This window comes from Gossypium arboreum, chromosome 9 (assembly GCF_025698485.1).
Source record: "Gossypium arboreum isolate Shixiya-1 chromosome 9, ASM2569848v2, whole genome shotgun sequence".
Taxonomy (NCBI): Eukaryota; Viridiplantae; Streptophyta; class Magnoliopsida; order Malvales; family Malvaceae; genus Gossypium; species Gossypium arboreum.
This window is the reverse complement of record NC_069078.1, coordinates 69,678,128-69,696,164: the sequence shown is the minus strand read 5'-3', so window position 1 is coordinate 69,696,164 and position 18,037 is coordinate 69,678,128. Positions and strand designations below refer to the sequence as shown.

Sequence of the window (18,037 nt, the reverse complement as noted above, 5' to 3'; positions counted from 1 at the left end):
ATAAATCACCACAATTAGCGACCAAGCGAAACTAAATTTTTTTTACGTCGCTACATTGATGTTGGATTTGTGGTCCCGAAATCACTATTCTGACTAGGCCCTATTTTGGGATGTTACAAATAGCACATGTCAAACAACCTTTCATACCTAACTTCAGCCCATAACCTATCACCTCCTTTCCTAAGAAACCAAAATCCAGCAATCAAAGGTCTTGTTACATCATAGTCCACCAATATTCTAAAAAAAAAAAAAACCTCCATTCCTTTCCCCTTTATGAAATCTTCCACATCTAAATGTCTCCCTAGCACCCCTAATCTTCACCACATTTTAGTGAGTCTGCAATTTCAAAGGAAACTTGTGCACCTAAGTCCAGAAAGTAATTCTCGAGAAATCAATCTCCCTTAAAATCATATGCTTCTCCTAAATTTTTAGGCTTAAAATGTATCCCACTACAAATCAAGGACCTTTATTCAAAATATCCATCATTCCCTTTTCACTCCTAATCAAAATTTCAAACATATTCCATCCTAAATCCTTCACATCTACTATATCTTTCGTTGGCCATGTATTTTGAATGACACTAACCACTACTCTCCTATTAATTTGTTTATCAGCAATCAATTTTCCAATCAACATTCATCTTTCACCACTTCCTTTTGTCTTATACCCAATTTAAAATTAATACCAATACTCAAGAGATCAAATCAAGATGAAACAAACATATAAAAGATTTACATAGTGGTTACCTTCTATCTCTCTATGAAGGAGCATATCCACACACAGTAATGCATTCGAGAGAAAAAAAATCGTCAACTCCAAAAACTAAAAAAAAACCTTAAAAGATTTAAATCACCTTAGAAATACAGGTCCACAAACAAAATCAGCAATAGAAACCTATGCGCAAGGATTATCCCTATGAATCTAAGAGATAAATGGACAAAAAAAAAAAAACTAGAAAACTACGACCTAGATCACTCGATGAACGAGAGGACTATTTACTCATGCAAGAGAAAAAGAAAACTCATGACAAGAGAAAAATAAAAAACTAATATTATTATGAGTAGTTGTGTAGGTAAAATAATTAAAGTCTCATTTACTTGCATGGACAAACTCTTTAAAAATTGTAGAAAATATGAACCCGATTGCATCAATGTCTAGCATTTCACTTTCCTATTGATATGTAAATTTTGTGCATTAAATTCGATTTTGTACATGTTTTTGAAATATATTTTTAGATTTGAATTTATTCTAATATGGACATACAATTCATTAGGGATGTAATGAAATTAAGTGAAATTAAATAGTAACAAGCTCGAACTCAAATTGAATTCAAAAATTAAAGTTTGATATTTTACTTGAGCTCAATTATCATTTTTTAAGCTCGGATTCACCTCACGGTGTAATAAAATAATTCAAGCTCACTTGATTATGCTCAATAAGTGAATTTAAGTACCCAAGCTTGAACTCCAATAAAACTTGTATATAAAATAAACTTTATATATAAAGAATTTTTAAGTTAATATAGATAAGAATAGATAAAAGTAATGAGAAAGCTCAATTTAAGGATATGCTTTGCTGATTTTGAGACACATAATATGAAAGACTAAAATTAATTTGAGGGTTAATTATGGATTAGTAAAATTAATTTTGTTATATGAGTATTTTTGGAGAAAAGTTGTTGGGATAAAAATGATGTGTTTGATGTATATTGGGTATTACAATATTATATTGATACATGCTAATAATTTATTTTATCTTAATTTCAATATATTTGTGTACTTATGTTATTTTATATCATTTTTATTTTTATGTTAGTTTTGCGTGTTTATAGGATCATATATATATATATATATATATATATATTAAAATGTAATGAATTTAAATAAACTTTTACACTTTGATAGTTCACTTTATGTAAATTTTTTGACACAATTGTATATATTTATGTAGTTTTATTTTTATTTTGTCAAATTTCGTTTACTTATTTTTCATATAATTATCGTGTCATGCAATTTATTTCATATTTATAATATTTTTAGTTTTCTTTATATATTTTCATAGTTCATGTTGTATTCATGTTCTGGCGTATAATATTTCATTATGATTCAATTTTTTTTTTTGTATCATGTTTTTTTTAGTGTGTAAAGTATTAAAATTTATATAACATTTTATATGTTAATAATTCATTTTACATCAATTTTAGCATATGTTTTTGTTCTGCTCATTTTACTTTTCTTCACATGACCTATTTTAATATTTTAAATATCTTCCGTGTCATGCTTCAAGTCATTCCATAAATTTTATTTTGTTCATTTATTTAAGAATTAAATCAATTAAAAATTCGATTTGTATCATGTTTGTATTATTATTATTTATGTAATAATAGTTATTATATACTTATATGAGTTTTTTGTACTATGTTCATATTTTTAGTATTACTTTTAGTTATTTCTTAATATTTTATTTATTTCTCATGGTCATATTGTTCTAGAATTTTCAAGCCTAATTAACGTTTTAATTTTCTATTTTATATCATGTATCATTTCTTTAAATGTATTTAAGATGTTATACATTTATATAAATTTTAACACGTTAATAATTATTTTTATGTATTTATGCAATCATATTGTATTTATATTATTGTTTGTATACCATTTGGTGTTTTAATTATTTTACCTTCATATCATAAAATCTTTAAAATTATTGAAAATTAGAAATTTTAAAATTCATAATTTTGTTAAGTACCAAGATTGTAATTAATTATTTGTCTACATTATCTTACAAATATCATGCTTCCCAACAGAAAAAGATAAACATATACCAACCACTTTCCATGTAAAATAATGGGATAATAAAATTTTAACCTCTTAAATTGATAGCTAAGTTTATTTCAATCTTTTTATTTTTATTTTTAGTCCACTTTGACGCTTGATCTTTGAAATTACACCGTACAAACAACTCATACACACTACATACTTAAATTTTTTCTTCCTCAATTCCTAAACTCCCGCACTAAAAGATCTCTTTTCCATACGTCCACCATATAACCATCATTTTCCGTTAATCTTCCTGGTTAACAATTAATAAACAAAGATAGAGGTGTCTCTTTACTAACTAAACTTTGATTCGATAAATAAGATTATGATGTACCTAATATATACAAAAGGTAAAAAGATAATGTCAAAATATAAAATATTTAAAATACATCGAATCTGTTTGAATTTAACTCACTTAATAACTTGAATTATTTTAGATCCAATTTAACTGCATAATTATCAAATCAATTTTGATTTTTCTCAAATTAAACTAGAATATGTTGCTAACCTCATTTATACTCTTAAACTTACCTATAACTTTATTAATCACTGCTCATAAAATATAATTTTGCCCCGCTAACAAATTTTAATTAAACACTTATTTTATATTTTAATGATAGTAATATTAATATAGTTATAAAAGTTAAAATTTAAGAAAACTATTGAATACAAAATTTGATATAAAACTTTAAAATATATATAAAAATTATTAAATATGTTTTATTAATTTTATAATATTTATAAGTTTATATCAATTTCAATATTTTTTGTTTTTAATAATCTCTATTTCTATTTATTATTTTTAATTATTTTTATGAGAAATATTAGATTAAACATATCACTATCTAATTAACCAGCCAATTTATTTTAACAATGACTTAATTAAATGTAAATTTAATTGAATTTTTACATTTGCTTAAAAACTTTTTCACACATAATACATTTTATCATTTAAGATACAGAATTTAAATTAGCTTGCAAGCTATTACATTAATAAACTATTTTAAATACAATAGTCTCAACGTTAAAAAAAGTTAACATGCGTCTATTATGGATTATACGAATAAAATAATGTTTTACTTCTTTTTCATGTGCGTCTAATATATATTCCAATCAACCATATACCCTACTTGAATAATTATTTGAGCTGTTAATTCAAAACGAATTTAAATGATCAACTAACCTCTCGCATCCTAACCTTTTGTGGAAGCTCTTTAATGCAGTTAATTCTGTCAAATGGCACACTAGGTTTATGCTATGTGACAAATGTGATTATTTCTATCAATTTCTTTTAAAATATTATAAAAATTTAAAATTTTAAAAATATATAAATATATTAAAATAATTTTAAAAATGAAAAATAGGATTTTAAAAATTATAAAAAATGAAAAATATTTAAAATAGCATATATTTTTCTCTTTTCTTTTCTTTTTTACTAAAATTAATTCTAAAAAGAAAAGAATAAAAAATTAAAAAGATAAAATGATTTTTCTTGTAAAAATCTAAGTTTTTCCTATAAAACCTCAAGTAATTCCTTATAAAACTTCATGATTTTCCTTTTACTAGAAAAAAACTAAAATTAATTCTAAAAAATAAATTTAATTTTTAAGAACATAAAATGAGTGACTAAAATAAATGTACAATAATATTAAATTAATGACTGTAACCAAAATGAAAAATTTATTAAAATGGAGTGTTAATTGCGAAATTTACAAATTCCCAGAGAATTTGTTTACCCTTTCATTTACGTATATAGGTATAGATAGCATAGATGTAGCCGCCACCGAATAAATTTCCTATCACATCACCTGTTACCATCTTCTATAAATTAGAAACTCTCCCACGGTACTTGTGATAAGAGTGAGGTTACTAAGCTTTCCAAGCCAACATAACTTCTTCCACGGCCCTTTTTGTCAATCAAGGTATGTGATTCTCCACTTTTGATACTATTTTTACGCCTACTTACTATTACGTACGTTCCTTTTATATTCAACTAATTTTTTACTTAATTTTTTGTTTTTTTAATCCGTGATAACTTCGTTATGCTTAATCATATGCTTTCTTTCGGAGAGAGATTATGAGCATAAATGGGCTTTGTATAAAAGAACTTCATTAATTATTTCAAAACAATATTAAATATACTTAACTTCATGATGATAAATTGCATAATTACATATGTTATTAATAAAAATAAAGACTTTTACATTTGCAAATTAGTAAACTATTATAGATATAACAATAATTATAAATTTCATCACTAAATTGTCTAAATTTGCTTAAGTGGTTACCAAGAATAAAAAGTTTTATACATTTAAAAGTTTTTAACTCACAAGTATATATCATTATTTCTTTTGTTGTTAGTCAAATTAACTTTTCTTGAAAAGTTAATTGTCAAATTCAACTTTTCTTGAAAAGTTAATTGTCAAATTCAACGAGTCAAAATTAACTATAAAAAAGAATAAAACTCAAATTGATAAAAAATATAAACAGTAAAAACTAAATTTATCACTATACTTTTTTGTAATTAGCAATTAATAGAAAAAATAAGGTAGTAAATTTTATAATTAAATATTAATAATTATAAAATAATAATCCATAATAATATTAGTAATCATGTTCTGGTAGTATATCATTTATAACAAAAGATAAATTATAAATACGACCATTCCACCATTTGAAAGTTTTGATTTGACCATATAACCATCAAAATGTCAATTTTAGGTACCAAAGTTAATGGCATTGAAATTTTGATCACCCAGTTGTTATTCACTAATGATTAGATTACATAACAAAATAGTGTATATCAATTATCATATTATTTAACACGTCACATGACAATGTACATAATATTTTAAAAATAATTTTTTATTTATTTATTTTTGGTTACTTCATTTTTAAGAAAAGTATTTAGTTCACATAAATTTTAAAATTTTTGAAATTTGATAAAAAAATATTTGTAAAAATGATTGCTACTTTAACTTAATATCATAGAAATAGAAATGTTCATATTCTGACTTTAATTTTTGATTGGCTACTGAGATTGTAGTAAGTAATTAAAATATACTAAAATTCTATTACATACATATGCATGGTATTTAGAATGCAGTCGCATGTTTAAAAATAATATACAATAAATAATGAGATCTATGATTTGAAACTAATTAATAATAATGTATGTAGCACCCCAAACCCGGCCCAGAAGTTATGGCCGGATCCGGCATGCCACATCAAAAACATAAAAAAAAAATTCATTCTAAGTCCGAAAATCGTACTTGATGTTCAAAAGATTAATTCATTAAGGGTTAAAGTGAATGGAAGTCATGCACCGGTAGGAAACCGGAAAGAGGAGGTGAGTCCATCGGATCATGCTAAGTACCAAACTCCTTCGGATCCAATCCTAGACATGCAAACCACCATTGCCATACCTTAACGTCATGTATATTTCTAGGAAACTGATTTGATTAAGTCCTTTTTAGGAAAAGTGATTAACTTTGGAAAATATCTTCATTATGGAAGCTTTGCTTGTTTTGTGTTATTTTGAAAACAATTCTTGTTTTTGAAAACGCCTTTAAAGCTATCCAATTTCAACATCAAATATAAATATTACCTATCTTAATAAAACATATAAAACCATCAAAAATAAATAAGCGGCCTTATTACATTTAAAAGCCCAAAACCTCAAACGTAATTAAAAGGATGTCCAGTTCACGGAAGAAAATCAAACTTTCGAGCGGGTGGCCACTCCAAATTCTCTCACACTCCAAGCCCACTATGGTTGGGGATTTCTGCGTGGATGAAAATAAAAGGGGTGAGTTTGGGAAACTCGAGTGTAAGGAAAACCCATTCAAAGTCCAAGTCACTCAAGCCCATTGGGCCTAAGCCCATTCAGTAATAGCAGTGGTCTGGGCGAGCCCTTTTGATTACAATAAACCGGGCCTTAGCCCTTATTCAGATAATGATGGGGCCCATAGGCCCATTTCAAAATACATGCAACATCAAGAAACATATGCAAGCCCATTTGGGTAACAGTGGTCTGGGCGGATCCTTTTCAGATTACAATAAACCGGGCCTTAGCCCCTTATTCAGATAACAGTATGGCCCATAGGCCCATTTCAAAATACATGCAACATCAATAACATATGCAAGCCCATTTGGGGAGACTACTCAACCCACCAACCACTACACTCTACCCGTACTAGCCATCACTCCATGTGGGGAATAGCTCAACCCACCCAGCCCAACACTCCACAGTTGCAGCCTTGCTGCTCAGTTAACAGTAAATTGAGGCAAAGCCTCCAGTATGTGGACAAGCCACTTTCAGTACTTCCTCCGTCAATATCCCAGTCCCATGCATCAGATAATAACAACATGGCATGCAGTAAATAACAACAGTCAAACATGCATTTAGGTCAATTTAACCCTAAGGGTATTTCGGTAAAGGGGTAAAACTGTAAATTTTCTACTTTTAAAGGTATTTCAGTAATTTATCTATTTTAGGGTTTTTCATGCATATTCCTACTTTTCACGTACTAACAGAATCACGTACCGAGGGTTCTTACCGAATTGGGCCCGTTGGCCCATCATTCCAATTTTGGCCCATTAAGCCCAAAAATATCGAGGGCACAGAAATCATGCACTTTGCAGTCCAAACATTGCAGCTTACCAAAAACATTAATCGATTTACCTCACGAGCATTCGCACACTCGCAAATCTACAAAATACCGGTTTTCGACATTTCGGCTTTTCGGCTTTTGCCGATCTAGACTAAGAAAGAGGGTGTTAGTTACACACCTGCTTGCGACGATATGCTGACGAGATCCACACACGAACCGCCTACAATTGGATTACTAACACATTAATCTAACTATTCAAATACGAACTACGTATTAACCCCTTATAATATTCGGCCAACCACACCTACAGATCATAGTAAGCTTATAAGAAAACAATAAGCAACTCATTAACAAATTTTTGTCAATGTTTACCACATAATCATAATTTCACTGCAAGCTGTCTTCCTGAGCAACAGTCACTAAATCATTTATAAATGGAGCTACGAAACTCCAAATCAAGTTCTGTTAATTTTCCCTGAAAATAGACTCATATATCTTCTATCCATAAAATTTTCAGAATTTTTGGTTTAGCCAATCAATACCAGATTTTTCTCAAAGTTTCCCATGTTTCACTGTTTGACTAATCTGACCACCCTTCATTACGAATCAAATTTCTCATTGTACAGAATTCAAAATATGTTCTTGTTTATTTCATTTGAAGCTAGACTCATTAAGCTTTAATTACATAATTTATTCACCTTCTAACTCATCTCCCACAATTTATGGTGATTTTCCAAAGTCACGTTACTGCTGCTGTCCCAAGCAGATTTATTACCAAATCACTCTTTCACACATAACTTGCATGCATGTTATTTAAACATGTATATCACCAATCAATCATCACATATCTATGATTTTACTTAAGTATAATCTCCATTTCATCATTTTAAAGCACAACATGTTAGCTGATTTTTCCCTTTAGCATCTAAGGCACATGCATGTTCATTTGTTTGGCTCAACTTCACCTATCTTCCATTTTTCATCAAAAGAACATGAAACAACAACCATTTCCTTCATTTTAATTCATGACTAAATGCTCACAACACAACTAAAAAATCAAAATATACTTCAAGAGTTAAGGTAGAATCAAGAAGAACTCATGAACCTCAAAATAGAAGCAAGGTACCAAGAACTTACCTTCAATTTTCCTCCTCCTAATGACCGAATACTCAAGAGCTTTCTCCTCTCCTTTCTCTTCTCTAACTTTCAGCTATGATGAACAAAGATGGACAAAACTTTGTTCTTTTCACCCCTTTTTCTTTTAATAAAACTTCATATTTCATCCATTTAATTCTTTAATACAAAAGACATGATATTCTTATCATGAAACATTTACCTAACCCATTATCATGAAACATTTACCTAACCCATTATCATGGAACATTTACCTAACCTATTATCATGAAACATTTACCTAACCCATTATCATGGAACATTTACCTAACCTATTATCAATTTGTATCAATTTGTACTATAAATTATGGATATCAAGTGTACATTTTGTCTACAACAACATGATGGCTAGCCACTTCATGTAAAATGGGAGGTTTGTCATGCAAATCCTCCTATTTTGCACTCCTATTTATTTGGCCACGTCAATTTAGCCTATAGCATTTTCAAACATTTTCACATAGGTCCTATTTTATAATTTCACCCCCTTTTTCTTATGGAACAAAAATTAACTAAAATTGTTGGGTTCTATCTTAAGTTTGGGCTTTCTAGAGGCCCATTAACATAATTAAACCTATGCCAACATTCACAGAATTCCCAAAAATTGGGGCGTTACAATGTATGAAATATGTGTCATATTAAAATATAAAAATTAGATGATTTAACACTAGACAATTTTAAAAAGATATCTAAATAGAAAATTTAAGATATACATTGTTTAGATTTTATTTTCTATTAGTATTTTATTGTTTACCATATTACTACATTTACATTTGAACCATATTTTATTTTTATTTCATAATTATATGTTTATATTTTCCTATTAAATTATATTTTTATTTATTTATATTTTTAATTCAACTTTAAAATTTTCCTTATATTATTGTCTTGATTAATATTTGTATGTAACTTGTTAAATTAATTATATTAAAATATTACAATAATCACGAATGTAGTGACGTTGAAACTAGTATATATATTCTTTCCATTGTAATATATTCTCTTAAATTTTGCGGTTGTCAGTCTAGAAATGGAGTTGGATAATGCAGTCAAGTTCTTTCAAGGCAAGACCATATTAATCACAGGTGCAACTGGATTTTTGGCCAAGGGTATTACTTTTACTTCCTCTTTACAATGCCAAAGGTGATTTTATTGAAAAAAAAATTGATATTTAATGATTTAATGTTTATCATGGTTATTAGTTTTTGTCGAGAAGATACTAAGGATTCAACCGAATGTCAATAAGCTTTATCTTCTTGTGAGAGCTTCAAATAACAAATCGGCCAAACAACGGTTATATGATGAGGTATATAAAACATATACCTATTTTTACCTATTCAACCAATTAGGGGAGAAGCTAAAAATAATTTTTAGGGGGACGAAATTAAATTGTAGTTTTATGATAGTAAAAATATTATTTTTAAAAAATTAAATGAAAATTTTATCAGTTTTAAGGGGTAAAATGTAATTTTACATTTACCAATTTAAAATTTTAAAATTTTGAAAAGACTTAAATAAAAAAAAATTCATTTTAAAGGGTGGGCCCTGTTTCGCCGCTAATGAAAATAAAACTAACATGTATTAAAATTTGCATGTAGATCATAAGCAAAGAATTGTTTAAGATTCTTCGCAATAATTGGGGTTCGAAATTTGATGCTTTGATATCAAATAAGGTGAAAGCAGTAGCAGGTGATATATCTTTTGAAAACCTGGGATTGAATGATTCAGAATTAAGAGAAGAAATGCAGAAGGAAATCCAAATTATAGTAAATGTGGCTGCCTCAACAGACTTCAGTGAAAGGTATTTTAAAATTATGTTGTAATTAGAGGAGCGAAGAAAAAAGGTATAACGATGGGTACCATCCTCATCTCATATGTTTTTATGCTAAGTTTTATTGCATCCAATTTGGTCTAAATTTTAAACATGCCATATATGTTGATTAAAGCTCGTTAATAGTTCTCAAAAATTTCTTTTAAATATTAGAGGGCGTTGGAGTTATGAATAAATTTACAACAAAATAACATATAAATGATGCTAGTAATTTACCAACTTGTTTTAATCTTCATTTTGAAGGTATGACGATGCGCTGGACATCAATACATTTGGAGCTTTCAATGTTTTAAATTTTGGAAAGAAATGCGATAAAGTAAAATTATTTCTCCACATTTCAACCGGTATGGTATATCTTTCTTAATTTATTTTAATAACTAAAATTTAATGATAAAATAGAATTTTTTTTTTTTTTTGTAAATTGGTATTGTAACTCTTTTTAATATTAGTTAGATAAATTTAAATATATTTGATTACTAATTTTATTAATTTTTTTGTTATTGTTTTAGCTTATGTATGCGGCGAAGAGATAGGAATAATATTAGAGAAATTGAAAAGAAGAAATGACATGAACATTTTTGAAGAAAAGAGACTTGCTGAGGAACAACTAAGCCAACTACAAAATCAGTGCATCCCAGATAAAGCAATAACATCGTCAATGAAGGAATTCGGCCTTGAAAGGTTTCTTTCTATATTTACCTCAAATATATATGCATGACAACAGAAATCCTATAATATAAGTTCAACCTATGATCACAAACTAAAAGAGAGAAAAAAAAAACCCCTCAATTGTAATAAATAAAAATGATAACATATTGCTTAAGTACAAAATAATGATTAACTCAATCATAATGGTTAAGAATAATGAATTACAAGTTTTTGTTTATTTTAATACAGGGCAAAATTGAATGGGTGGCCAAATACGTATGTATTTACAAAGGCAATGGGAGAGATGCTTTTAGAGAGATTCAAAGGGGATTTGCCTCTTGTTATAATACGCCCCACAATAATTGCAAGCACTTACAAACAACCTTTCCCTGGTTGGATTGAAGGTGTCAGGTATTAACACTAATTCAATTTATTATTATTATATTTAAGTTGCTGGTTACCTTGATCTTATAAGTCAATTTAACATTAATTAAGTTTAAAAAAATATTTTTTTTACAAAATAACAAATATTATGATGAAATTGTTTAAGGCACTAATTTTTAAAACATTAAATTTACTATTTTAACTAAACTTTCATTTTTTACATAATTTTTATATAATTATTTTCATCCACAAGGATGTGTCAATCATTTGGGATTTATGGTTACCCCTTCGAACAATATCTTCTCCAATATTTGAACCTAGGTATTTTTTTAGAGTGCAATGTGTCTTACTAACTATTATTATTTTCCTTAAAAAACACTTATTATTATTAGGTGATTATAAATACACTGTTAGTGGAGTTACCAGGTTGAAAATGTGACAAGTGTTACATTTATTTATATTTTAATATTTTATTTTTTACTACATTCTATAATATATTTGTTAAACCCTCAATCTATTTGTGGAGTCTAAAAACTCTACTATATATCAGTTTATCAAATAATTCTTCTTTCTTATTATTATAGTAGTTGTAGTAGTGGATGATTATGAAAACCCACTATGTAAGTAAAAATTATGTGAAAATATATTAATTAATAATTTATATAATAAACAAATAAAGTTTTGATTGAAATGATAAAGTTAAAGGGTTATAAATTATTATGTTTAAATTTTAAATCTCACCATATGATTTTATTTATTTAACATATAAAATTTTAAATAAAAACACTTTTATAATAAATAATTTACTTTATAAAACAATTTTTTTTTTTTATAATTTTCCAACTCAATTGTTACCGATTAATGGATGACATGACTCCGCTAAATATAACTCAATTGATACGGATTAATTGAGGACATGAACTCGCCAAATATTTAAAGAATAATATAATATAGATTATTTAGCTTTGGTTTAAAGGTGTCACGTAAATGCACCAAGTCGACAACTTACAAAATTTATGGATGGTTTCTTATTTACAGAACCATAGATAGCGTCCTCGTGAATTATGGAAAAGGGAAGCTGACATGTTTTCCTGGCAATCTTAACTCTGCTCTTGATGTGGTGAGAATTCTAGTTTCAATTTTTCGATAACGTCTTCCTTTAACTAGGCATAATTAATTAGAACTGGACATGGAAAACATGCTGATGAATTTCTATTTCTAATTTATATATGTAGATACCAGTAGATATGGTGGTGAATGTCATGGTTGTGGCCATAGAAGTTCATTATGCACAGCATCAATATTCTTGTGAGACCATTTACCATGTTGGAACCTCATCCAAAAATCCTTTAAAACTATCAGATCTGCGAAATCTTTCGCATTATTATTTCACTAAAAACCCATGGATCGATACAAATGGGCAGAAAGTAGAAGCTGGTAAATTGATAGTGTTTAGCACAATTAATAGATTTTTCCTATACATGAAAATCAAATATGTGCTCCCACTGAAGGTATGTTCTTAATTTTTACTTTTATCAAGTATTTTTGCATCAAATTATTCTCTTCCTCACTAGCCTTTTAAACTCTTTTTTCCATCTTCTTATTCTTAAATTTTAGGTATTTTATTTTATCAACAAACTTTGTTGTCAACGTTTCGAGAAAATCTATACAAATCTTAATCGTAGAGTCAAGTTTATACTTCGATTAGCAGAATTTTACAAGCCTTATGCATTCTTCACAGGGATGTAAGTTTGCATTTTGCAATATTTCAATCCTATTGTATTTAACTACTAACTTGTACTTTAACTAGAAAGAAAAATGTGAAATAATTTATTTGGTCTTCCAATTTGACAAAATTTTAACCTTTCATTTAATTGTCTTTTTTAATGTTTTAACTTGAATTTTTTGTCAAATCACCCCAAAATGGATGACAAATTAACATTTGTTAATTTTGATTGACGTGACATATACGTAGATTGTCATGTGAATATCAATTAATTTTTACATCCATTTTAGAGATTATTTGACAAATAATGTAAGTTCAAGAATTAAAAAGACAGAAAATTTTAATAAAAATTTAAAATAACATTTTTTATGAAGTTGGAAGGTGAAATAAATCAGAAGCAACTAATTATTAACCAATTTTAATTTTTATGTATACCATAAAATTAGTTGTTTACTTGTTTTCTTTTCTCCAAACAGTTTTGATGACCGAAATTTAGAGAGATTGCAAAGGGTGGCTGAAGAGAGAGGCATTGATGTAGCTGAATTTAACTTTGATTCCAAGAGTATTGATTGGGAAGATTATATAATGAATAGTCATATTCCTGGCCTTTTTAATCAAGGGTTATAGTAATTTCTTAAGTTTGTGGGACAGTAGTGAATGTCATCATGGTCATATTCTATATTACCTTGGAAGAGTTGTTTTTGGTGAATAAACTTTGCTTCTTGTATTTCAAGGAACAATAGTAAAATAATATCTGTTATGGGGGTTACCAGATGCAATGTTTACTTTGAACGCATGTACCAAACTATTATTATTATTTTTTTATTGAAAATTTATTAATCATGTTGACTGAGCCACAAGTAGAATCATAAAATATATCTATTATCACCTACTTAATAAGATCCGTATGTTTAAAAAGCTGCATATCATCATGAACACGAGCGTTGTGGATTTAGTAGTATTTCACTAGGAGATTGCAAACATTATTAAAGTTAAATCCACCCAAATTTATTACTTTCTTCATTGTATGCCTTCATATTTCAAATCATATCTATATACTTCTACTTCCATATAAACACCGGTATGTCACAACTCGGTTTTTTTTTTCTTTTTTCTTAATTCGATGTTTCAATTGATTTTCAAATATAATTAAAAACAAAATAATTTAACAACAGTACTTAAAAGAGAGTAAAGTAAAGAGTAAATGACATACAATATTTGTTAACACAATTCAACTTCATTAATTCTACTCTACAAAGCCTAACCCAATAAATGATTTTATTTAACAATTGTTCTGATCACTTCTTGACTAAAACATAATCTACCCTTACAACAATGATAATTACATCCCCAACAATGAACCCCAATTATTACAATATGATAAGAAACAACAGACCAAGATCGTGTTTAAGTTGTTCGACTTAAAAAAGAAAAATTCAAATCTGACCTGTAAAAAAGAAATAAAGAAAATTAAAAATAAAGAAAATGAAAACACTAAAAGAAGAAATTTAAAAATAAAGAATAAGTAAAAATAATAAATAAATAAATGGAAATTAGAAAAAAAAACAAAGTGGAAGATAAATTGAGTAAATCGATAAATATGATGGATAGATGAATAAGTGTCCAATTGAAACCTTTGAGTTATAAACTCCAACAAACTCAATTCATGACTTTAATCAACTCTCTAGGAAATAATTCTTAGCAAATTGAAGGATGAAGAATGAATTTCAATGACTCTTTGAAGAAAGAAATCTTGTGCAAAGAAACTAACTGTCAGAATTGAAAACATTAATAATGAAAGCAATTATATATCTAATGAACAATGAAGAGGTCTTTATATAGACTAATTAAGTACATCCAAATAAAAATCTAAATTATAATGAAACTCTAATTGTAGAAGCCCAAATTGCCCGGGCCCAATTATATGAAAACCCAACCAAACCTCTAAACCCACTAAAACCCTTAACCCATGACCCATTTACATCTACCCAAACCCAATTCAAAAGCCCATTAAGCCCCCAAAAAAAACCTAACCCAAAAAAAAACAAAGAAAAAAAAAAGAAAAAAAAACCTACCAAAAAAACCTAACCCAAAAAAAAAAAAGAAAAAAAAAAAACCTAACAAAAAAGATAAAAAACCTAGCCACCTAACCACTTTCCCACTTGCCCCATTTTTCCTCCCATTGTCTACCACCACCACCTACAAAATAGAAAAAAAAAAAAAAATCATGTAAAAGATGGCTATAAAAAGCCATTCAAAAATCATGTAAAAAAAAGGAGGGGATTTTACAAAGATTGAAAAAAACATAAAATCCTTCAAATTTTGAACACAAAAGAAACATCAATAAAAGGTTGCATCTTTTTCTTTTTCCTCTTCTTTCAATTTTTTTTCTTTTTTTTGTATTGTTTTTTCTTTCTTTATATATACATATATTTTAAAAAATTTAACTTTTCCGCCACTGTGGTGGTGTGGTCATGGTGGTTGACGACGGGTGGCGACCGACGATCAACCGGTGACCGGCCCCCCTTGGCCGGATTTCCTTTTCCCCCTCCCTTCTCTCTTCTTTCCCCCTTCTTTTTTTAGGTATTTTATATATATTATGTATATATTTTTAATGCTATTAGTTATATATTTCTTATGTATATATTCTTAAATACTATTATATACATATATATATATATTTTAAATACCATATTGTGTATATATTATTATTACAAATTATTACTATTGCTAGTATTATTATAACTATTATTATATTAGTGTATATTTTATGTACATATGTATATATATATATATATTTTTGCACATATCATTATTTTATATTATTGTTGTAAATTTTTATGTATATATTTTTTAGGTACGTTTCCTAATATTTTCTTTTATTGTAGATATTATTATTATTATTATTACATACTTTTATTATATGCATATATATATATATATATGTATTTTATGTACATATTATTATTTTATATTATTATTACCAAATATATCATTTTTCCTATTTTATTATTAGTACATGATTTGTTTTTATTTTGTAAATATCATTATTATTGTTATTCTAATATTCTAGTATTCCATGTTAATATTTTTCATTAATGATATCATTTTTTTTAAGTCCTTTATCTATTTTTAATTTCTCACTTTAGGAATATTTTTTCTCATGTTTTAATTAATTTCAAAAATAAGGCAATGTACCGATTTAATATTAAGCCATCGATTTCATCGCTATGTTGGGTGAAATTAAATTTTGTGTTAAAAAACAGGACACCCTTTCTAAAAAAAAAATCGAAAACTAAAATTCTCATTTTTCAATCGGATCATGATTAAATATTATATTGAACTCGTATTTTGAAAATCAAGTCAACACATGTTTATGAGATACCAATTTTGGGCGTCGCGAGGTGCTAATACCTTCCTCACAGAATCGACTCGAACCCCAATTTTTCTCTGGACTTTCACGTAGACCTAAATTTGGCCTTCTTTTATTTTAAAATAATTTTATTAGGTGTCCGATCACACCTATAAAAAGGATCGGTGGCGACTCCTTTGTTAATAAAATCGAAAGTTGGTTTTCAAATATTTAATAAATCGCCACAATTAGCGACCAAGCGAAACTATTTTTTTTTACGTCACTACACCGGCGACTCACTGGGGACCCTTTTGAGAGTCGAGTCGAATTAAACTCGCGTTGTCAAAATTTTCAAAGTTCCTTGTTCAAATTAACATTTAGTCGTGATCTTCAAATTTTTTGTTTTCAAAAAAAATCATGCATTTGCATCGTGTTGTATATATTCTAACTTGTTTTATCTGGTTGTTTTTCAGCTTTAAATTTTTGTGATTTTAGTTTGGTTTAGTTTTTTAAATAAAACGTAAAGGTTTGCAAGTTTCTCCCCACACACCGTGCACGTGCATTTTGTTGCATAACATGAGCTCTCTACCCGGCTCCGTCCGTTTAAGTGAAAGTAAACGCTACGCCGTGAGTTAACTCGTCCCTCCGCACAAAGCTAGTGAATACTTTCGGTTACATATGACTTATGCTTTCGTGAGTTAACTTGTCCCTCCGCATAGGCATAAGTAAATGTAATCCTCGAATTGAACTCGTGAGCTGTGATAGACTATGACCGAGGCTCGTGCTAATCTTAGCGAGATGATAGTACGGCAATTCGAGTACCTATCTAGAACCAAAACCGCATATAATGAACCATACGAGCCACCTAACTAGAGCCATGCCGAACCTCTGTCCGTTTAATAGTCCCCAAAATAAGTGCACGGGAGGAATGCCTCTTGCCTTTTGCATTTTCACTTTCTATATAAGAGGATCGGGTCTGTTTAATAAACTAGGTCGGGTAGTTCGATTTGTTGAAGTTCTCTATGTTTTTCTACCTGTATTAAATTACTAATCAAGTTTGTTTGTCTTTGCTTTATTGTTTTTCATCATGCATTATAGGCATCATATTAGGAAGGTGTTGATTAAAGATTGGTTGCCAAAAACGGGTTTCTAATGGAGGAGTCAATTATACGAGTGACCGAAACATTGTGTAATACTCTTTTGATTAAGGAAATGCCTAAACAGGGGCTATCTTGAAATTAACACCAAATTTTTGCATATTCATTCATGACTGACATTTATTTGACATTCATGCATTCATTCATGCATTCATTCATACATTGCATATCCCATACTCGGTCGCTGAAGATAAAATATATAATTCGCAGTTGTAATACCACAAGACTGGAACCACGTCATTCGTATAAAACTCGCCGACAAGCTAGAGTAATGGAGGCTGAATTCAATGAGAAAACTGAAAGATTGAAAAAGGCCGAAAACCAGAATGGGAGCCTATGG

General features: G+C 28.2%; 1 protein-coding gene and 1 long non-coding RNA gene across 2 annotated transcripts; one reads left to right on the top strand and one right to left on the bottom strand.

The window, feature by feature from the left end:
• The first annotated feature begins 4,604 nt into the window (after positions 1-4,604).
• LOC108456328 (probable fatty acyl-CoA reductase 5) lies at positions 4,605-13,008 on the top strand. Its single transcript, XM_053019371.1, has 9 exons — positions 4,605-4,738; positions 9,623-9,708; positions 9,802-9,905; positions 10,198-10,400; positions 10,674-10,774; positions 10,940-11,111; positions 11,328-11,489; positions 12,501-12,582; positions 12,698-13,008. Exons 2-9 carry the CDS (start codon positions 9,630-9,632, stop codon positions 12,983-12,985), a joined length of 1,191 nt encoding a protein of 396 aa, XP_052875331.1. The 5' UTR covers positions 4,605-4,738; positions 9,623-9,629; the 3' UTR covers positions 12,986-13,008.
• On the bottom strand, positions 7,286-8,725 carry LOC128280828 (uncharacterized). Its single transcript, XR_008271010.1, has 2 exons — positions 8,567-8,725; positions 7,286-7,649 (listed from the first exon to the last, which is right to left on the bottom strand). It is a non-coding gene; the product is annotated as an uncharacterized LOC128280828 (long non-coding RNA).
• Positions 13,009-18,037: the final 5,029 nt, after the last annotated feature.

What these genes read in the sequence shown, in the direction of transcription:
- LOC108456328 (XM_053019371.1), top strand. Translation starts at nt 9,630, where the DNA reads ATGGAGTTGGATAATGCAGTCAAGTTCTTTCAAGGCAAGACCATATTA. An exon ending in AACAACGGTTATATGATGAG is followed by an intron (nt 9,906 to 10,197) that starts GTATATAAAACA and finishes ATTTGCATGTAG; the next exon opens with ATCATAAGCAAAGAATTGTT. An exon ending in TTAACTCTGCTCTTGATGTG is followed by an intron (nt 12,583 to 12,697) that starts GTGAGAATTCTA and finishes TTATATATGTAG; the next exon opens with ATACCAGTAGATATGGTGGT.